The 23,107-nt window shown below is 28.1% G+C and overlaps 2 protein-coding genes and 1 long non-coding RNA gene across 7 annotated transcripts; 2 read left to right on the forward strand and 1 right to left on the reverse strand.

Annotated features, from left to right (window-relative positions):
• The first annotated feature begins 3,291 nt into the window (after positions 1-3,291).
• On the forward strand, positions 3,292-8,789 carry LOC112290247 (cell number regulator 6). Of its 4 annotated transcripts, XM_024536348.3 has the most exons (4): positions 3,292-3,751; positions 4,397-4,517; positions 4,725-7,641; positions 7,848-8,789. In XM_024536348.3, exons 3-4 carry the CDS (start codon positions 5,980-5,982, stop codon positions 8,652-8,654), a joined length of 2,469 nt encoding a protein of 822 aa, XP_024392116.1. In that variant the 5' UTR covers positions 3,292-3,751; positions 4,397-4,517; positions 4,725-5,979; the 3' UTR covers positions 8,655-8,789. The 4 variants fall into 4 exon arrangements, 3 of the variants coding, with proteins under 3 accessions (XP_024392116.1, XP_024392118.2, XP_024392117.1); XR_012218761.2 differs by lacking the exon at positions 7,848-8,789 and having other exon boundaries at positions 3,394-3,751; positions 4,725-5,294; XM_024536350.3 differs by lacking the exon at positions 7,848-8,789 and having other exon boundaries at positions 3,400-3,751; positions 4,477-4,517; positions 4,725-5,294.
• A 648-nt stretch (positions 8,790-9,437) lies between these two features.
• LOC112290412 (uncharacterized) lies at positions 9,438-11,879 on the forward strand. The gene is made up of 2 exons (XM_090255088.1): positions 9,438-10,109; positions 10,765-11,879. The coding sequence occupies exons 1-2, from the start codon at positions 9,564-9,566 to the stop codon at positions 11,257-11,259; spliced, it is 1,041 nt and encodes a 346-aa protein (XP_090111214.1). The 5' UTR covers positions 9,438-9,563; the 3' UTR covers positions 11,260-11,879.
• An 8,939-nt stretch (positions 11,880-20,818) lies between these two features.
• LOC112290255 (uncharacterized) lies at positions 20,819-22,716 on the reverse strand. Of its 2 annotated transcripts, none has more exons than XR_002972086.2 (2): positions 22,642-22,716; positions 20,819-22,547 (listed from the first exon to the last, which is right to left on the reverse strand). It is a non-coding gene; the product is annotated as an uncharacterized LOC112290255 (long non-coding RNA). The 2 variants fall into 2 exon arrangements; XR_016506150.1 differs by having other exon boundaries at positions 20,819-22,539; positions 22,642-22,709.
• Between the last annotated feature and the right edge of the window lie 391 nt (positions 22,717-23,107).

Genomic DNA, 23,107 nt, shown 5'->3' on the forward strand with positions numbered 1-23,107 from the left:
TTTATATCACAAGCTATAGAAGTTCAAAGATACTTTTTTTTATTACTTTAGAATAGTGTTTACCTATATTAATATTCACATGAAGTTGGAAGAAAAAAACAAAGTTTTTTTAAAAGATTTATTTACTTATTTTTTTATCAAAAGTATTTTTTATAAAAGTATTTATTTCTTTTTATTTTTTAGCAAGCATAATATTCTATAATCATTAAATAACTTCATTTTTTCTTTATTTTAATCATCTTCTATACAACATGTTGAAATATTTATTAAATTAATATTATATATTTTTAAAAATATAAAATAATCGTAACTTATTTTTTATTTTTTTCTATTATCTTCTTTATTTTAAGCTATTTAGTACAGATAATAATAAAATATTATAAAATTTAAAGATTATTAGTAGTAAATAAGATTTATTAATTTACATATGTGTAATCATTTACCAACTTCAATTGCATTAATTTTAGATAATAAAAAAATTTAGATTTAAATTTCTATTAATAATCTTATTTCTCATCTTAAAATAAATAAATTCTTTTTGATTTTAGTATGCAAAAAAACCATGAAAGTTTTTTATTTCCAATTTACTTTCACTTAAAGCAGTATTGATATTATCAAAAGATCACTGTCTTTAATAATGTATTCAATTATGTAAAAGCTTTTGTACATGGATTAAGCTTTAAATGGCAAGTAATAATTAAATTTATTTTTTAAATTATAATAGAAAATTTCTTTAAAAATTCACATTATATATTTTTAGTATAATCTAGTATCAATTGAAAAATTCACAATTTATATAAATATTGCTCTAAAATTACACAAACACATACACACACACACACACATACACACACACACACACACACACACACATATATATATATATATATATATATATATACACTAAGATTGTTTTTTAGTTTCATTATTAGAAATTCAAATATTTTTTAGAATGGAATGAAACTTATATAAAAAAATCACAAAATACTTAAAGGTGGCACCTTATTATTTATATTTTTTTAGTAATAAAAAAACCAAAAAAAATAATATCAACACAATAAACCATTCCAAACTACCTCCATCCCCTCTCCACTCTCTTTCAATACCTCTCTGTTTCCATTCACAATATCTATTCTAAGGTGAAAATAAAGAATAGGAAACATAGAACTAGAAACAAAGAACAAGAGATAAGAGATAAAAAACAGAGAATAAAGAGAGGGTGGGAGTTTCAAGCCAAGAAATTAGGGCAGAAAATAAAAGCAAGGATTAGGAATAGAAGAATTGGAGATATTGACAAGGACAAGGAATAGACTAAATCTATTATGAGATGGCAAAGAGAAGTGTGGCATTAACAACATTAGGATGCAGCAAGAAACAACTCCCTATATATATATATATATATATATATAAGGTCTTTATTTTATTAGTTCTAAAACTAAAATGTAGAATGTATATAAGGCGGTAATATAATTATGGAATATATATATATATATATATATATATATATATTCTTGCATTAAATCATATGCTAATTTAGAGATCTTTTTATATTCCAATACCTATCTTTATCTCTATATTGCTTCAAATTTGATTATTCTTGATTTATTACAAATCCAACTTGAAAAACTTAAGGACTATTAAATTTTATATGAATTTTTTAATTGAGTATTTAGATTTTTTTTAAAAAATTAGATGATTTAAATTACTGAAAGAATGGACTATTCTTCACTTGAACTATTGTAAGAAATTTATTCCAATTCCAAATGCAATAATTTTAAGCTTATAAAAAAAAACTTGCTTTAAGAAGCTTCTACTTAAAAAAATCTAAATATTATAAGAAAAAATGAAGCAAATCCATACCCTTCTAACAACAAATTTAGTACCAAATAATTAAACTTTACTTATAGAAAAATAACAAAAAAATATAACATTAAATTAAATTTAAAATAAAGATTAAAAGAAATCTAAAGATTAATCATTGTATTTTAAATTTTAATTAGGTGAGAAAAAGAATAATTATTTGAAAAAAATAAAATACTTATGATAGAGGAGAACAAATATTATTTGACTAGAATTAAGAAAAAATGGCTAAATACCTTCTACCTAAGAAAACTATTCTCTATCTATCTATGCTTGACATATTTCATAAAACTCAAACAATTCTTGTTATCTCTTTACTATTGTAATTATGACAATTATTAGTTTATTAAAAACCTAATTTAAGTGGCTTTAAAACTACTAAAATATTATATTTAAGTATATGTATGTATATATATATATATATATATATATACACATATATAAATATTATATAAGATTTATATAAACCACATCATAGTTATTATATTTTTCATGGTTGTATTTATTTTTATTTTATGATTTCTTGCTATGAATTCCAAAAAAGTTATATTTTGGCATTCTAAAAAAAATAGAATATAAACTATTTATTCTCATAGTTTGTTTTGCTTATATTCTACATACCTTAAATATTACTTTAAGACTATTATTATAATTGTTATTGTTGTTGTTGTTGTTGTTGTTGTTTTTTTTTTTTTTTTTTTTGATACTAGGATATTTTTTAATTTAGAAATTTATAATAAAAATATAATATTATAATATAATTTTCTTGCAAACCAAATGACCTACAAATACTTAACACACAAGTTGATACAAATAAAGATAAGATTAATACATATTATATTCTTTTATAGCACAGACCTTTAAACAATTTTTTAAAGAAAAACATAAATTTTTTAATTTTATGTACTCAAGAAGGTTTTTAAAGAGCTAACAATTATTATTTGTAATGTAGTCTAAGATTATCTTATAAAAAAGTATAAAATATATATAACAAATTTGTTATTTATTGATTTAATTTAAACTCAAAAATAAAAAATTATATAGATTTGAAATTTTTGAATTCAAAATATTTTCTATTTAAATTAAAGTAATATTTATAAAAAAAAAGTATTTATATAAATTTAGAGAGAGAAATATATATATATATATATATATCACAAAAAATTAAAAAAAATATATTTAAAAATTAAAAGTAAAAATCTAAACATTTGTACTTCTATTTTCATTTGTTTTCATAATACTAACTTAAAAGTAGCTAGAAAAGACTGTTGTCATCAACATTCTTTAATGAAAACAATTAGACTATTCAAAATCCATAAATTTTAAAGATTTCGATTCAAAAATTTAAAACTAAGTTAGCCAAATAATGTGGTGTTTGATCCATTTAGACAATGAAAGAATACTATATGCATTGGAGCCTTGTATTAGATATGTATATATTATTATATGTAATAACTTCATGAACAATGTGGAAATTTCTAAATCTTCAAGATTTGTAGAAAGCACATAGTGTTTTGTGTTAGGCTCATAATGCAATAAAGATACTAGAATGATGAAGAATACTAATATGATTATAGAAAGACATGCATGATGGACTGGTGTGCCGCATGCTTCTCGTAGGTGTGAATGGGGGTGGAATCACCGGCTTCCGAGATGCCCCTCTCCCCCCCAACCCTAACCCCACTCTGCTCTGCCTTCGTCCTCCTCCGCTCCTTTGCCTTTCCCCCGCCCTCCTCTTCTTCCTCTCGTGACTCTCGCCACTCCCTTCCTTCCCCATGCCTGCAATCTAACGCATCACTGCCATCTCCACCACCACGCCACTTGCACTGGAACCCGCCCCTTCCCTCGCCTTCCGTTTCTCTGCCTGCCTGCCTGCCTCCCTCCCTCCCAGGTATGTATGTATGCTCTTCTCACCTTCCTTCTCTTGCTCTTTCGATCTTTGTTGCTGCACAGTGCTCCCTCCTCCAGTGCGGCAAACCGGATCTCACAATTCCCATCCAAACCTGCTTTCTCATTCCATCTCATATTCCTCGTCTGTTAACTCCTTTACACTCCTCCACTTGCCTGATTTCATGGCGTTCTGGGGATCTCTTGGCAGCCCCGGGTTGGTGTGCCGCATGCTTCTCAATTTTGATTGTTCCCAATTCTTAGGTCCAACTTTGCAAATTCATATTCTTAGGTCCAGTTCAAACTTAAGTTACCGTAGGCTGATATGTTATGACATCAGCACTTCGTTTCTAGTTAGGAGGGTCTGCATGCAATTTTGTTTTATTTTTTGCGAATGTACTCTTTTTTATCGGGAACGAGGGTCTATCGTTCTGTACCGTGTCCCTTTCGTTGCTGTGGTTAACTGTATGTTTGTCAAGTACATGCCTATAGCTGTATGTTTGAAACGGAGAATATTTTTCAGAATTCGACATCCAATCACATGCATGGTTTTCAGACTGTTTGGAATGTAATATGAATTTCCGCCCTTCTTTGTGCTCAACATAGCGGCCAAAAGTTGTGTTAATTTACGTTCTGGATGACTGTGCAGTCATGGAATAGATCCCCAGGCTGCCTTTCTCATAGCAGAAGCCTTGTTCTTTGCGTGGTGGATGTGTGGCATATACGCAGGCTTATTTCGACAAGAGTTACAAAGGAGATACCACCTCCAGGTCAATTATTTTCATACAATCTTGTTTTTAGTTCTGTGTGTAAATCGATTGTTTATGATGAATTCATGACACGTATTTTACCATCCTAATGCTTTGGGGGATGGGTAGTACATGCACAATTTCCAGGTAGTATATCCCGTTGACAAAGAACTGAGTATGACATAATCACGGCTAGTGGCTGATTTGTATAATGTGCCATCGCTGCAGAACTGTGAACCGTGTACCGTCCATTGCTGTTTGCACTGGTATGCACTATGTCAGGAGCATCGCGAGATGCAGGGACGTTTATCGGACAACGTGGTGATGCCCATGACTGTTATCAATCCTCCGCCTTAGCAACAGATTAATTTTGAAGAATCCGCAACAGCAAGCGACTCGAAGCCTGCCCAGATACAAGATACAGGCTTCATAACGATCTATATTCTGAGCTGGTGATATTGAATCTTAATCCTTTATGAGGTAGGAGCTCAATTCAACAAGAGTTGCTTATCGTGCTTGATATCCAATTCAACTGGTGCACCTTCCTCCCCATATTGATCGAAACAACTATGTAGTTTGTTTGGAATAATACGAGAAAATCAACTTAGGTAATGGTTAAACCATTTACATCCTGAAATTTTAAGCCTTATAGGTCTCATAATTCATTGGGTTGAAAAATAGTGTTTGAATGGCTTTTTAATTACCTCAATCCCTCGTGCATTCTCTTCAAGTACTCTTTATAAGTTGGGTAAAATGACAACAAGCAACTAGTAAGAAACTCACCATTTGCATTTGGAATGGGTACGCCAACTTGGGTGAGTGATGTAGTGACATGATGGGAGTGAATTACGGGTTTTCTTCTTTGTGTACGATTTCTTCTTAAGCTCCTTGGTTATATTTGCTAAAATACTTAGGATATGCATTTAGGAATAGGAATGCATATCCTAAATGCATCCAACAATCAGGATAAAAACATTACTTTGAATTTTTCATCTCCAATGCTTCTACATTCCTATTGAATTCTTATTATCTATTCTTCCTTGTGAAAATGTTGATATTGTTGTGGTGGCTTTGTCTATTGGAGTTTTTTGTTTATTATTTGTGTTATTGACAATACATTGCCTCTCAAAAGTGCTTGAACTATGTGTTATTGACTATTACATTTAATTTTCTTTATTTTGTGTAGGATTAGTGGTGTTACTTTACAAGAACCATTTGGACTTAAATATATTTACTTAAGCAAGTGAACATATATATCAACATTTTCAATATTGTGAGGACGAGCCATTAGGATTATTTAAGATTGATGGTTTAGCTTTAAAAACATAAATTCAATTTGTAGGATAGAAAATTGTATGGATTGTGGGATAATATGGTTGAAAGAGTGTTTGATGAATACTTTTGAAATACCAAACATATCTAATATGTAAGTTTCAACAAGTGATGAGAAGGTGAAATTGGATTTGATTTTCATTAATTCATCATGGAATATCTTTTGGAATTATTCAAGCATTATATAATCATGATTTGGAGCTTTTTACATGGTTTTTTCATGACAAGATTTTCAAGTACCATGGAAAAATATGACAAAATATCAAGTTTGCAAGGTATTTTTGGAGATACTTGGAAAGGATCTAAAGTTTATATTGGAGCATTTGAGGTTTTATTAAACAAAAATAACTTATTGAATAAAAACCAATGTGTACATTTGTGTAAGAAAATTGAACATGTTACTAAGGTTTGTGACCACCTAATGACTTGCACCAATGATGCTTTGGAGTTTAGGCTTTTAATAAGTGAGTTGTTTTTTATATTAAATAAATCTTATTTTCTAATAGAAAATTGTGGTAAACCAAATTGGTGTAAAGAAGCTATCGTTCAATTAAATAACAAAGAGACTTTTAGAGAATTACTTTTGGATTTGAAATGTTGTTGTGATATAGCAAGTGATATACTTTTAAAGAATTATTCTAAAAAACTTGAAGACGTCTCATTTGCTACTTTTAATGTTGCAACATATGATGAAGTACAAGATGATGTTAAAGTTGTATATGAGAGGTTGATTCATGCAAATGGAATAGATGATTTTGAATATTGTGGACTAGCAAAGCATCTACTACAAAGATTAGAAGATTTACTTCATATAGATGAGGAGGAATTGGATGATTTAAAACTATCATCTAACATAGAGAGTCTTCAATTCATAAAAAACATAAGTGAGGGAAGTTTTGGAGCGGTTTATGAATCAAAGTGGTTGGGAGTTTTGTGTGCAATCAAAAAGATGGATGTTGCACTTAACAAGTTTTTTAAAAGAGAAGTGACCATTTTAGCCAATTTATGCCACCCCAACTTGATAACATATTATTTTGCAATGAAAGGTCATGCAAATGAAAGTGGTGAATCTTCTGAGATAGTAGTTAAAAAAGACTATTTGTATATTGGCATGGAATTGATGCCAAAAAATTTAAATGATATGCTGGAAAATACAAAGCAAACATCTTATATTTTTCTTATTGATATTATATATCAAATTGCAAAAGGGATGTGTTACTTGCATGACATGCACATTGCACATCGTGATTTAAAACCTCAAAACATTTTGGTTAATGTCATGGAGATAAAAATTATGAATAAGATTATTCAACATGCTATTGTGAAAGTGATAGATTTTGGAATATCTAAGATTGAAGTTGGAAGCAATCCAGAAACCACAAAGAATGAAGAACCTTATGGCATTGTTGCATATATGGCCCCTGAGGTATTGAAAAGCAAATTTGAAACAATAACAATGTGTCCTTTTGAAGCAGATGTTTATTCATTTGCAATGGTATGCTCTAAGATTCTTTCAAGAAAAGACCCATTCGATGGTGTTTATAAGATGGAAGCAATATTAGAAAGAATTGAAAAAGGTGAAAGACCAAAGTTACCTTCAAATTGTAATGACTTGATTGAGCTTATCCAAGAGTGTTGGATGTTGAATCCTTTGCATCGGCCAAAGTTTGCAAATATTTGTAAAAGATTGAACTTAATAAAGAAAAAGTTTTTAGTTGGAATTGAAGTGGCAAATGCACCATATTTTGGAGAATCAAATAAGAATTGTCATCAAAGTAGAAGATTTCAGCTAATACATAATGAATCGCCATTGGTAAGACTTATACTAAAAATCAAAGTAATTATGTCTTTGATTAAATGTATTAATTTTTATTTATAGTTTTTTTCTCACTCTTCTTTAAATTAATGGTGTTTACATGCCTTTGTATGAGCTCAAGTTAGTAAGACTAAGTTAAAATATAGTGTATGTATCATTCTTATTTTTTTTTGTTAATTTGTGGTTAAATTTGTTAATTGTAGGTAGATTTATCTAAAGAGGAAATATTTGGTAGAGCACAATATTTATCACAAATTAGAAAACTATGTGCAAATGAAGTGAAGGTATTGTATCTTGTTGGAATCGGTGGAATAGGCAAGACCACAATAGCAAAGGCTACATTGATTAATGTAAAAAACATGTATAATGCCTCATGCTTTGTTGAGTGCATTGATAGCGGAAGTGATTGCTATACAACTTCTTGCAATATCTTAGAACAATTTCAAGTCAAAGAAAAACCAAAAGATGCAAAAGAAGCTCATAAAATGTTAAAATCATTTTTAACAAAGAACAAAATAATTTTGGTGTTTGACAATATAAAGAATCAAAGTCAAATTGAAGATGTTGTGCCTATGGATGACATATTTGCTAGCAATGGTAGCACATTGATTGCAACAACTCGAGATTCAAATATAATGAAGGATTGTGGTAAAGAGATTTGTAAATTAAATATTGAAGAACTTGATGAAGAAACAAGTATGAAGATGTTTACTACTCATTCATGTGGCCAAGAAAGTCTACCCATTGAACTCATTGAGGTTGGCAAAAAAATTGTAAGAGCTTGTAATGGCCTACCATTGAGTCTAAAAGTTATGGGAGCATTTTTAAGAGAAAAGAAAAGGTTGAGATGTTGGGAGCGAGCTTTACAAAAGTTGAAAAGGGGAAGAAAGTTGGATGGAGATGAAAACAATAGTAACTACAAGATTTGGAAGATATTAAGAGTAAGCTTTGAAACTTTGAAAATAGAAGAAAAAAAAAATGTTTTTGGACATATGTTGTTTCTTTTGTAATGATGTTTGTCCACAAGGCATGTCAAAAGAAAGAGCTTTGCGAATATGGGTCAATAGTCAAAAACACATATTGGAACATCACATGGAATTTACTTTAAATACATTGATTTACCAATCATTGATAAAATTAGACAAAGATGGAATTATAAGAGTACATGATCAACTACGAGACATGGGTAGGAATATTGTTGAAGAAGAAATGGAGTATAAATATACAAGAATGTGGAACTTGAATATAGATCCATTTTATGGATTATCAAACAAGGTAATTTTACTAAATTATTATGTAAATTGCATGTAGAAAATTGATAATAATATAAAAGAATCAACATTTAAAAGATGGAATTTTTAGTTTTTATATTATGTAATTTTTATTTTGTTTCTTTAGATGTATGTTGATGTAAAATTATTATGTAAAAAAAAGTAATCTTCTATTATAATTAAATTTGTATATATATTAAGCATATGATTAATATAAAAATTCTAATATTTTGTATACTTAATTATGTTGATTTACAGTTGGAGGGATTATTTTACAACAACATAAATAACAATAACATTGGCAAAGTAAGAAGTGCTTCTTTTTCATCACTTCAATTTTTAAGTTGTAATATTGGTGTCTTTGCACCTAAAATTGTGATAAAGATATTAAGCATATTTTTTGTGTTGATAAAGCATTCTCTTAATTTAAGATGTTTTCTACTAAACATGCCATTGGAATATAAATTAAAAAAAGAAGAAGCACATAAAGCATTGCAAATGATACATGAAAAAGATGTTTAGAAAAAATTTGAGAGTTTAAATGTGTTGCAATTGAGAAATTGTTCTTTTATAGAAACACTTCCAAATTTATTTTTTAAAATTACCACATTATTAGAACTTGACTTAGAAGGATGTTCAAACTTAACTATGCTACCAAATGAAATGGAGTATATGACTTCTTTAAAGATACTCAATTTACAATATTGTATAAGGTTAAGATTATTACCAACATCAATAGGAAGTCTTCATTCTTTAAAAGTTCTTAATGTTAAAAATTGCCAAAGCTTGATATCATTGCCAAATGAATTAGGCAACCTTATATCTTTGACTACCTTAAATATTAGTTGGTGCTCAAGCTTGACATCATTGCCAAATGAATTGGACAACGTCACATCTTTGACTACCTTAAATATTAGTTGGTGCTTAAGCTTGACATCATTGCCAAATGAATTGGACAACCTCACATCTTTGACTATCTTAAATATAAGGAGGTGCTCAAGCTTGACATCATTGCCAAATGAATTGGACAACCTCACATCTTTGACTACCTTAAATATGAAGGGATGCTCAAGCTTGACATCATTGCCAAATGAATTGGGCAACCTCACATCTTTAACTACCTTAAATATGAAGGGGTGCTCAAGCTTGTCATTATTGCCAAATGAATTGGGCAACCTTATATCTTTGACTTACTTTAAGATATGAAGGGGCCCAAGGTTGATATCATTTCCAAATAAGTTGGTGGACCTTCTATCTTCTATTACTATTGTTGCAAGAAAGTACCAAAGTTTGACATTCTTGCCAAATAAATTTAAAGATTCTATTTCTTTGACTACTTTAGATATAAGTGAGTGGAAAAGCTTAACATTATTTTTGAATGAATTAGACAACATGAAATCTTTGACTACCTTAAGAATACAAAAATACACAAGCTTGACATCATTGCCAAATGATTTGCTACTTTTCACATCTTTAATTATCTTTGAAATATGTGAGTGCAAAAACTTGACATCATTGCCAAATGAATTAAGCAACCTTACATCTTTGATTGTGTTAAGAATAAGTGCTTGTTTAAGATTGACATTATTGCCAATTGAGTTAGGCAATTTGATATCTTTAACTTCTTTAGACATAAGTAAGAACAAAAGCTTGACATTATTACCAAATGAATTGGGGAACCTCACATCTTTGACTACTTTAAATATGGAAGAATGCTCAAGCTTGATATTATTACCAAATGAATTGGGCAACCTCATATCTTTAACTACTTTAAATATGAGGGAATGCTCAAGCTTGACATCGTTACCAAATGAATTGGGTAACCTCATATCTTTGACTACCTTAAATTTGGGGGGGGTGCTCAAGCTTGACATCATTGCCAAATGAATTGGGCAACCTCACATCTTTGACTACCTTAAATATAAGGAGGTGCTCAAGCTTGACATCATTGCCAAATGAATTGGGCAACCTCACATATTTGACTACCTTAAAAATAGAGGAGTGTTCAAGCTTGACATCATTGCCAAATGAATTGGGCAACCTCACATCTTTGATTACCTTAAATATAGAAAGGTGGTCAAGCTTGACATCATTGCCAAATGAATTGGGCAACCTCACATCTTTGACTACCTTAAATATGGAGGAGTGCTCAAGCTTGACATCATTGCCAAATGAATTGGGCAACCTCACATCTTTGACTACCTTAAAAATGGAGGGGTACTCAAGCTTGACATCATTGCCAAATGAATTAGATAATCTCACATCTTTGTCTTATATTAATATAAAAAGGTGCTCAAGCTTGATATCATTGTCAAAAAAAATGGTCATTACATTTTTAGAATAATACCTTTTAAAATAGGTTTTAAATCAATAAATAAGATGTATTTATAAAATATAATAGTTCAAAAAAACCAATGTACTTAAATTATCTAACTTAGCTATTTTTTAAAGTCAATGATAAGTTAAAGATTTAAGATTTATGATTTACAAGTTAAAATTACTTGGATGTTTTTAACCTTTTGATACTTTTATTTTTTAATTTTGAATTAATATATCTTTTTTTTTTTACTTAGAAATTTATTTTCTATTTTCTAAAAAAAATAAGATGTAAAATATAAAATATTTAAGTGAATAGATTTTATCTCAAAAGTTATTGTCTTTCAAGATCAAAGATTTGAGTTAAAAGTGGTAAAATTATTTTTGCTATTGTCTTAAAAATATGATCTACAAAATCCTAAAAATTACTAAAAAATCACAAATAAATTATAGATAAAATTTAAAAACATCTGTAATTATTTTTAATCATAAAATAAATTTAAAACTACTTATCTATGCCTTAGTGACTTTTATAGTAATAAAAATATTCATATTTATGCTATTGCTTTTACTTTGACTTTAAAAGAAATATAAAAAAATTCATTGATTTATTCCTGAAATTGTGTAATTTCCAAGTTTTTTTTATAATAATGTAAATAAATACTATTACCAAAAATAAAAATATCATATTCGATAATAAATATGAAAATAAATTTAGATTTTTTTAGAAACAAAGAAATTAAATCTAATAGGCTAATAAAAGTAAACATAAAATGTATATTTATAAATTTTTATCACTTTTTTTAAAAAATGAATATGGCTTGTTACAATATTTATATTAGAAGTATCAAGATCAATTAATAAATAAAATTAAACATAGAAAATGATAAATTGTTTTGTTAGAAGTTATTATGAAATTGGTTGAAATTAGAAATTTATTTCTAAGTAATAATCTATATATATATATATATATATAGGTATTTATTTTTATACTATAATTTTTTTAATTATATTAATTTTAATTTTTTAATGTTTTTTGTAGAAATAAACCCTGAACTTTAAATTAACTATAATCATATTATAACGTTTTTACAATGATCTCATAAATATTATATCAAATTATTTAATGTGCTTAAAATACTTCACCTTATTTTTTAATTTTTACTAAAATAATGTAATATATTAGGAGTAGAAAAATAAATAATTTGTAGAAAATGATAATATTAAAAATAATAAGAAGAAATCTATTTGATAAAATGATAATCCAATTTTTATATTGTATTTTAGATTTAGAAAAATAAATTAAAACTATAATAAATAAAAACACCATCTTCATGAGAAATGAATTAAATAAATAATAATAAAAAAGAAAATAAAACAAGACAAATATGATCTTGTTGCATAAGAAATATTCAAAAATAATAGTATTTTTTAATAACTAAATGATTGAAAACTTTGTACATTGTATAATATGACTCCAATAAAATATAGCTCAATTCTCTCATCTTCATAAAGATAAATTTTTTTTCTGTTATTTTATAAGTTAATTAAAATTTTTAATTTTTTTGCTGCCAAGATAAACCTTGTGGTGCAATTGAAATGTAGATTACCAACTTCTTTGGTTCAGCCTTCTTGCTCTCATGTCCCTTCTGCTCATCACCGTCGTTGGAACTCCCGACAGCAGCTTAGGCCACAAGCATCAGCACCACTTCCACACCTAGAAAGAGCATTACGGATCTCTAGATTCTTGCAATGTTGATCGGCAACTCCAACTATGATGAATAATTGCAATTCCACAAACTATTTAAAACTCGGTCAGGCTTCTAGTCGTGATCACTTCAGCAATTCTTTACATATAACACTGCAAAGGTGTTGTGCAACATTTGAGGACTCTCGACAAAATCCAACTTCTTATTCTATGTCTTCTCGATTGAATGCATATTTGTGATTAGTTTCATCAAGTGGTATCAAAGCTTTGTGGCATTTGTGGCACGTGAAGGTGAAATAATTGATTCTGCAACAAGGATTATAGAAGGTGACAGAATTGCCTGTGCAACAAAGATTGTATAAGACGTTACGGAAGCAATCTTTAGAAAAGACTAATAAAAAATGGGAGGAGATCAATTTGGGAGTTGTGAGCATAATTTTCATAGGTTTTGTAAATAAGATGGTATAAATATAAAAATAACATATTAATATAAACTCTCTATATTTTTAACATTTTTAGACTATCAAAAAAGTGGAGTTTAAATAATTTTTTTCTAGACTTAATATTTAAACACACACACACACACACACACACATATATATATATATATATATATATATCAATAGAATTTACAAAAGAATTATTATCTTCATATTAAAAGAACTTATAAAAAGAGCATAAGAATTAATTTATTAAAAAATAAAAATAAAAATAAAGATCTAAACATACTAATTTATCAAAGAATTTTTTATTGGAATCATTTTAAATATGTGTATATATGTAATAAATAAAAACAATAAATTATAGAAGATTGGAATTCAAAAATTTAAAGATAAATTACCTAAAAAAATCAAGAAAAAAGGAGTAGAGATATAAACTAGACTATATATATTTTTAAAAGGTATAAGAAATAGAAAAAAAGTAATATAAGAGTTGAGAATAATAATGTTAGATTTGTAAATAAGAAGAAATGAATTTGCCACAAAAGAGGGATTTCGATGAATAGTACCCCAACATACATAAGTATTAAATTTTATCTATATAAAACATCCCTAAATTTATAAAATATTATTTATCATATTTTAAATAGTTATTTTTTCAAAGATCAAAAAATGGTTTAAAAACATCACAACATTCTACCATTAATTATTTATACAAAGAATAATAAATTTTATGTATCAAATTAATAATAAAATGATAAAATAAGTACTTTTATGATTATTTAATTATTTAAAAAAATATTTATTCAAAATTATTCAACAAATTGAATAATATCTTTTATTCAAAATACCAGTCATCAATGGTTTCAAAGTTGTCATTCTTTTAAACTCTTCTTTATATTAAAACCTTTCAATCTAAAAATTATTTGTTGTTGCTCATTATTTTTTTTTTCCAAGATGTTGATTGTAATTTTAGTTCCTTACTAGCTATTTGATTGATCAATTTTTTTTTATCTTAAACATCAAAACTTAACATATTTATCATTGCTTTAATATTAATGCTCTAAAGACATTGCATCATGGTAAGGAAACTTATCTATGGTGTTCAAACATCCAAAATCACGTCCATATTTTAGAGCTATAATATAAAGGATACAATTAATATTGATTTCTATGTAGAATAAATCTTATTCTATTCTTCAACAAGACCATCTTGGTTGGATGTGGTTTTGAACTTATTTACAATATAGGGCACACAGCTACTTTTAGAGTTGACATCATGTAGTGATTCCATGAACATAACTAATGCTTGAATTTTGGTATAATAGCAGCCACCTATAATAGCCATGCATTTCCATGTTAATGTATTATATATCTATGTTGATATTTCATTCATTTCATGGGTGATGACCACTAATCAATCTCATTTTCATCTAAAGTATGATAAAATTTAAGCAAACAAAGTATCATCCAATCCTAATTATAATTACTTGGCTTGCCTAGTAATTTTTAAAAAAAGACTATGATCTCTCTCTTACATGCCCACATCTTATGTATGACATTGCTTTTTTTTGGTGCAAGTAGCAATGTTGTGTTATAATACAACTATATTGTAAAATATATATATATATATATATATATATATATATATAGATTCTATTATAAAAGATTCTTATTAAAAAATATGGTAGCAAAATACAAGTAAAAGATAAAGAGGTAGTAAAAATATTTAGTGTTAATATTGTCTTTCATTAAAATAAAGATGAAAAATTTCTATTTAATTTATATGGCCATAAATAAAATAAAAAATAAAAGTAGATTAAAAAAATAATATAGATATTTTTAGAAAAGAGTTAAGAATAGTCTACACTAAAAATTACCTTAAGAAACAAAGAATTGCTATTCCAAAAGGACTAGTTGTGAATCAAAGTTGAAATCAAATTCCAAGACACAACACCACACACCTATTGTAATTCCAAGGTTTTATGGTTGATCAAAGAGCGGATTTTGAGAGAAAATTTAAGAGAGGCCCTTTGAACATTAATTTTGAGAGATTTATTTTTGTAATGACTTTATAAAAGCTATGCAATGTTAGGATTGTTTTGAAGCAACTTTGGTTTTTGAGAAATAAAAAAAGATTTATACTTGTGAAATATATAATAAATCTATTAGTAAAATTTTGTGGTTCTATGATTATAGTTGTGTTGAATGTGTGTCATAAGTTTGACATTGATAAAACAATTCATTTAAAAGTTATTGAAACTCAAATAGATTGAAATCTTGAAAATTAGAATTTGAAGAATTAGTGAAGATTTCTAAGATTTGTATCAATCCATTAGCTGGATTGAGATTTAGTTTTGCATACTAGTATCAAACTTAAATTCCAATAATTTTGCAAAATTTAAAAGAAATTGGATGGTAGAATCAAATGATATTAACATTAGGAAATTGGCATCAAGATTAGAAAAGAAGGCTATTGAATATCCAAGAAGATTATGAGGTTTTCTTCTATTTGGTAAGTTCAATCTTCTTCAAGTTAATTTTTCTAATTTTTAACTAAATAGTCAAGAAGTGTATAAATTTTGAATTAAAATCAATAATTAAATTATTTTTATTAATATTTTGATATATAATATAATTTAATGAAAGTTTCATTAAGATTACTTGGAATTTGGTTAGAATTTATTTAAGATTTTTTTAGAATTTATATAGGATTTAATTAAGATTTATTTAGGATTTACTTAGAATTTTTAATTGTAAATTTTCTTTTTTAGGTTTATTTATGATTTATTTGTAATTTCTTTAAAAATTATTTATGATTTTTTTATAAATTTTTTTTAAAAATCTTTAATATTTCTTAAGAATTAATTAAGATTTAATTAAAATTATTAAGGTTTAATTGAAATTTATTTAAGATTCTATTAGAGTTATTAAAATCTTGTTATTATGATTTTTTATTTACCCTCCACAATAATTTTTTTGATGCATTTTCAAACAAGATAACATGTAATACATCATTAGCATTGCCAAAGTAATTGGCAAAGATTGCTTTGCATTGCCTTCTTGTACCAAGAAATTAGCAATTGTATGAATTTGTTTGAATTAGAAGTTTGCACCTTGGCTTGTATTGTAGAATGACATAGTTTTTTGAATTGTTGGACAGCTATTGAATTGGATTCTATACATTTTTCTTATTGGTACAAGTAGCGGAGTTGCCAAAGTAGTCAATAAAGATTGTTTTACCTTACATACCTTCTCCAAAAAATAGATAGTTGTCTCAATTCTTTTACAATAAAAACTAATTTGATGAAAGTATATTAGAATGGATGGATCACAATGTAAGGACAAGTATTTTTATAACAACATCTTTAAGGCTAAGTTTACTTGATGGTTGAGATTACAATGAGATTTTGTAGACAATTTATATCAATAATAGTTTATTTTGCTTGCATTTATTGATAAAAATTTCTACCTTTGCTTGAGTTGCAAAATCACATAACTTATTGAGTAATTGGGCAGCTGCTGAATTGAATTTTCTACATTGCTCTTGTTGGTGTAAGTAGCAATGTTATTGAACTAGTTTTCAAAGTTTGTTTTGCCTTGCCTACTTCTTCCAAATAAAATACAATTGTGTAAATCTGCTTAAACAAAGAATTAACACCTTAGCTAAAGTTGCAAGTTACATGATTGTTTGAGTTATTGGGCACTTATTGAATTGAGTTCTATATGTTATTCATATTGATGCAATTATTGGCATTACCAAAGTAATCAATAATTTTCTTGCATTCTTCAACAATAACTTTGCTTGCACGTATTTGTCAATGATAAATTGTACCTTAGCTTGAATTTTAGAATCATATGATATATTGAGTTTCAAGATGATAGATGCTAAACAAACTACCATATTTTTGTATGAAATATCATAGCTTGTTTTGATTGTCTAAAAATCTTTGTACGTCATAATAGTACTTATTTTTTAAATGAGACTATTAAAAAAATAACCACATTATCAACCATCAATCATTAAAAGACTACTTCCTATCATCTACAAATAAATATTCTTTCAAAAAAGATCAATCAAACTTTAGTTTAGATATTGAGAAAATCTGTGAAGGATTAAAAACATTGTTGTAGAGAGAGAATATTGCTTTACAATAGCACATGGCCTTTGGCAACAACTAATTGCTCTACCTTCTCCAAAATACTTTCAAAACAAATAACATGCAATAAAATCCAAGTCTTATCTAAATTCCTTTATTCTTCAATTAATTAACATATCATATATTATCAATTCATATAACAAATATAAGAGAACAAAACCTTCTTTAGAAGCCCTTATATTCCCTTCCAAAGAAGGTTGCTACCTTTTTAAAATCCTAAACTCTATCCTAGTTCTAAACTTTAAATCTTAAATTCTATGTGCAAATCTTAAATCCAAAACTTTAGTTTATTCAAAGTTTTATTTATTTTAAAAAATATATATAGATTTGAGGATTCTAAAGAATTGATACCATCAAACTTCAATGACTATCAACTTATAGCTCCTTCTCTTTCAAGAAAGCTATATACCAATCTTTTCACTTGAGAAGAATATATAAAAGACATGAGTTTCACATCTCATGTTAATATTATGAGAGATTTTTTATTCCTTCTCATAGGCAACAAGTGACCTCGTCATCTAATATAATCATCTAATAGAAGCATTGTGGGGCCAATCTTCTGAATATTTTTAATAAATTAATTGGATATATTTAGAAAATATTCATTTTTTTCCTTCTCTATGTACTACTATGGAGATTCAAATCTAGGACCTCGTAGGTGCTACCCAAGCACCTTATCATCCATCCATTACCACAAGCCTTAAGTTGCCACTTAATGTCCAATGCCTCAAATCTTCTCCCTACAAGCTTGCTACCTAATCTCTTTTCTTTTATATATATATATATATATATATATATATATATATATATATATATATATATCTATTTTTCACAAACTATAAAAATAAATTCTAATAAATTTCATAAATTTATTAATAAATCTACTAAATAGTACTATTAATATATTTTATAGTTCTAAATTAATTTTTATATATTATAAGAAATTGCAATAAAATATTGTGATTGGAATCAAGCTTACTTTTTCTCTTTGGAGTTATTAAACTACTTACAAATGTTTTACAAAGGCTACATTTTTTTCCTTGGTATATGGAATAAAGCCATTCTACCTATAGAATTTGAAATTTCATCTTGATACATTATCATTGACAAAAGATTTGATACTTCTTAATCTTTAAAAGAACAATTAAAGCATTTAGAAGGATTAATTAAAACTCAAAGATTTGCAGCCCAATATATAAAAACCACTTAAAGGAAAGAAAAAAAATAAAAAAATAAAAAAAATGATAAAGTAAGTAAATAAATATCTTCTTACTCTATGGATATGGATGATGGTCCAAGATGGTAGAAAAGTAGAATTTCTAGCCAAGTTTGATGCACTTTTGATAAAACCATATATTATTAAAAAAATCTTTGATAATAATTTAGTCCAATTTAAAAAATTGGATGAAGAAGACTTTTCTATACAAACTAATAGATATTGTTGTAAGGAATATATGATGTAAATATTGATTATAATACTAATATATTGAGTCATTTTAAAGTAGTTCTAAATCAAAATTATAGATTACTTTTATTTTTAATAAATTATTAGACTCAAGACAAAAGTAATAAACATTATTAAGTAGTCTTTTCTTAAAGTAATGGTCGTCTTTAATGTGGCTTAATAAATTAAATGAAGTTTTTAGAGATTTACAATCTTATAATTTTTGGTTTGAATCTCCATAGAATTATAGATGCTATCCAATATTAAGCTAGTGACTAAGCAAGAAATTGCTTCTTGTAGAGCCATATTAAATCAAACACAAACAATTGTTTATTTTTGTTTTTTAGGCCAAAGACTTTTTATTTTTATTTTTTCTTATATTTTACTTCTTTGAATAGATTGTAATGTCAACTTTTGTAACTTCTTCTATTGATTTCTTCATAGACTGTATTAAAGGTAAAAATATAATTCTCTTTATTATTACAAATACTTCTAAATAATTGCCATATGTAAGTTCTACCAATAGATCTTAATTGGTAGGACCATTAAAAGTATAGTTTTAAATTATTTAAATACAAAACTATTAGGATTAGAGAGTCTTTTGAATATTTAAGTATTTATTAAAATTTAGATGGATTTATAAGTCTCAAGAGTCTTATTAAACAAAAAAAATTATAAAAATAGAATCTTAATAAGTTTTGGAAGTAATTATCTTAATTGGAATAATATTTTTTCTTATTGTTATATATCAATGTTTAATTATTGAGATTAATGTCTACATTGATTATTTATAAATTATCTATAAATTTTAATTAGTAGTTTAAAAAGACATGAGAAAGAACATCATATCTTTTTAATTATTTATATAAAAATTAAAATCTATTGTTGATTTAAATTAATTTTATTATTATGTAAAATCACAAAGGTAGGATAAAAATCTTTAATTTGATATCAAAATTATAAAATATATACATAAATATTTTTAAATTTTATTCAAAATTATTTAGGAATTTTTAGAGCAATTTTCAAGACTTTGATAAAAATGAGTTTTATTACTTCAAGAGGCTGTTATGAAGAAATGGAACAAGATTTAAAAGCCGTTCAAAATTCTTAGACTAATTGTTTATTTTTATAGATCATGATGAAGTCAAAAATATAAAAATATTTACTTTACTAGTACAAAATAAGAGGACAAGCAACTAATGTAGTCTTTGTAGGAAAAGAAATGAACAAGTCTCATATGCTAAGTATGTATCTCTTATTCTATTTGAAGGCAATAAAGTTTTCGTAATACACAAGCTAAAGGATTTCCAAAGGAGGTAACTGTGAGCTAAAATAAACCTCCTTTAGTTGGAAGTTTATTCTAGTTCATTATTAGTAAATTAACTATGTGATTGTTTTGAAGTTATAGCTATTAATTAAATCCTAATTAATTCACTCCTAACCTCTTTAAATTACCAAGTGTGAAATAAACAACCTTCTATTATTTGGAAAGTTGTCCTAGTTCACAACAAGTGAATTAATTAAATAAGTTTAATAAGTTATAGTTCTTATTTAAATTCTAATTAAATCACTCTTCAATCTTATTAAAACACCTAAGTCCTTAAGCAACACTTCTATTATTAATTCATCTACAATAGAAAATTACTCACGAATGAATGCCAAAGAAATTCCTTCTCTTAACACTTACTTTAATTTTTTGTTTCTTTATTTTATTTTCTTTTATTTTATTCAATTAAAATTCATCTATTGACGAAAATCATTCAAGAATAAGCTATCATCCATAAATAACTTATCATTCATGATTAGAGTTCATCCATGCCAAATACTTCATCTTTGGTTTTAACATTCATCTAATTCATTAATTTTTTCATCCATACACATTTCATCCGATTTAACCTAATTCAAACCTATCCTACACTCATCTAGATTCTAACCTCGTCCACAGTTAGAATTATCCAGTCTTACTTTTATGTAAGCATGCCTCTTGTGGTTGCTCCTAGCTTGAAACCTTTGTTACTTTCGATGCTTTCCTCTCGTAGTAGTCCGGCTCTGCAATAAAGCAATCCCCTTGAGCCTGTAAACCTCCAAGGATCCAACTAAACGCCTTGCCAATATAGTATCAGGACCACTACTTCGTAGCTTTGATCCTCCCTTCATGCAAAGGTGACACATCCCAATATCGCAACAACGTGCGTTCGAGGAAGCGTTTGGCAGCTCTTATTCCCTTGGAATTGAGCCTTATTGTGGCTCCGCTGGGAGCTCACCGAATTTTGGAAAATCAGCTGCCCAATAATATCGAGTTGAAGAGGACAAAACTCAACTGCACAAGCAGCCAAATGCAACCTCTAGATCTCAATGACGAGGCCACCACTATGTCCAGAATCCTTCATACTTCACCTAATGCCAAGGATTTCTTGTCTACATCGCAAGCACAACACTTGTACTAATACTTCAATTTGCTCGGCAGCGGCGATACTGAAGGCTCCTCTGCGCTTCCACTAGGCTGCAAGAAGAAGGTTGTGAATGTTGATAAACAGTAACAGGATCTTCTCGTCAAATTCCACTATCGATGGAAATAAGTCGCAATCATGGATTGTCAACGCTTCTGATTATCCACTGATGGAAGAAACCACACTTTATCTCCAGCAGTCGTAACAACACCCTTACTGCTCACAAAACATAATGCCTTGCTTGCATCCGCGCTATTCATAATTAAAGATATTTCATCAAGCCAAGAGGCTACTTTTAGCCAGAAAGATAGTCTTCTATTTGTCCTTGAATTTTTCACTCCTACCTGTGGATTACAATTCCCTCGCGAATGCAAGAAGCTAAACACAAAGTCCAACCAAAACCACAAACTTATTATTACAATGCTAACTGACTCCTCCAAGTCTTCACAACAAGAACGCCGAATGTCAAGAAGGGAACCAACAGGAAAACGACGAAGCTAGATCACAGAACCAAGTCCACAACTAGAGATTAGAGGGAAGAAAATTGTTGCACGCCACTGGAGTTTGCCAATTGAAGAGAAGCTAGAAAAAACACAATAACACCGTTGTTTGCCACAGGAACCAAAGCGCGAAGGAACGGAGCACGGACTGTCAACAACCTCGCCAACGTCGAGCAGCACAACACCACCAATTTGAACAGTCGTTGGCACCACCGATAAAGCATAGTAGTACTTGTTTGCTGCTACCGAATGCTCTAGTAGTCTCAGTCATTGGCTGCAGCTTCGTTGACGACGACTTGAGTAAGATCAAGAAGATACACACAAAAAAAAAAAAAAAAAAAAAAAAAAAAAAGCAAAGAACGACGTTGGGTACTTCTCCACACACAGTACAAGAGAATCCTCGCTCCAACCACAACAGCTTCTTTGCCACTCTAGAGCACCGTCGATTTCAGCATCGCAATGCAATCCACCACCACACCGCACAGCTCGTACACGGAAAAGACAACTGCCGACCGCGTCCGCCACCGCATTGTGACTAATTGAAACTCAACAATCAACACCACCTCGAACAACAATGTAGCTTCGCAGCACCGCCAACTTCAGCTGCCACCCTTCCACCACACATATTCTTCTTTATCAGAAGAACAAGGAAAAGATAAAAACAGCAACAACAACAACAACAACAACAACACCTTGATCTCTCACCACAGCACCGCCATAATCGAACGCTTTACACAAACTAATCAGAACTCAGAGAGAGACGAAGTCCAGGGTGGCCCGGATTGCCGCCATTCAGGGACGGCCTCTTCCTCTTATCATCATCTTCTCCTCTCCTTCTGTTTGTTCTTTATCTTTTTCTCTACTTCTTTTCCTTTTGTCTATTTTTTTTTTTTTATCTTCTTTTCTTTTCTTTTTTCTTCTCTTCTTCTTTTTTTCTTTCTCTCTCCTTCTCTTCCATTTTTTTTCTTTCCCACTACTCTTATGATTTTTTCCTTCTAACTTAATATATATATATATATATATGAAGAACTACTAATATTTTTTTTTTCTTTTGAATTGATTTGAATTAATCGTTCTTTCTTAGCTTCCTATCTTAATTAAGAATCCACAATAATAAGAGCTACTTCCATTGGACCATCATCTAATATTAACTAACTCAAAGAAAACTACT

Source organism: Physcomitrium patens, chromosome 13 (genome assembly GCF_059467195.1).
Source record: "Physcomitrium patens ecotype Gransden chromosome 13, ASM5946719v1, whole genome shotgun sequence".
NCBI classification, from domain to species: domain Eukaryota; kingdom Viridiplantae; phylum Streptophyta; class Bryopsida; order Funariales; family Funariaceae; genus Physcomitrium; species Physcomitrium patens.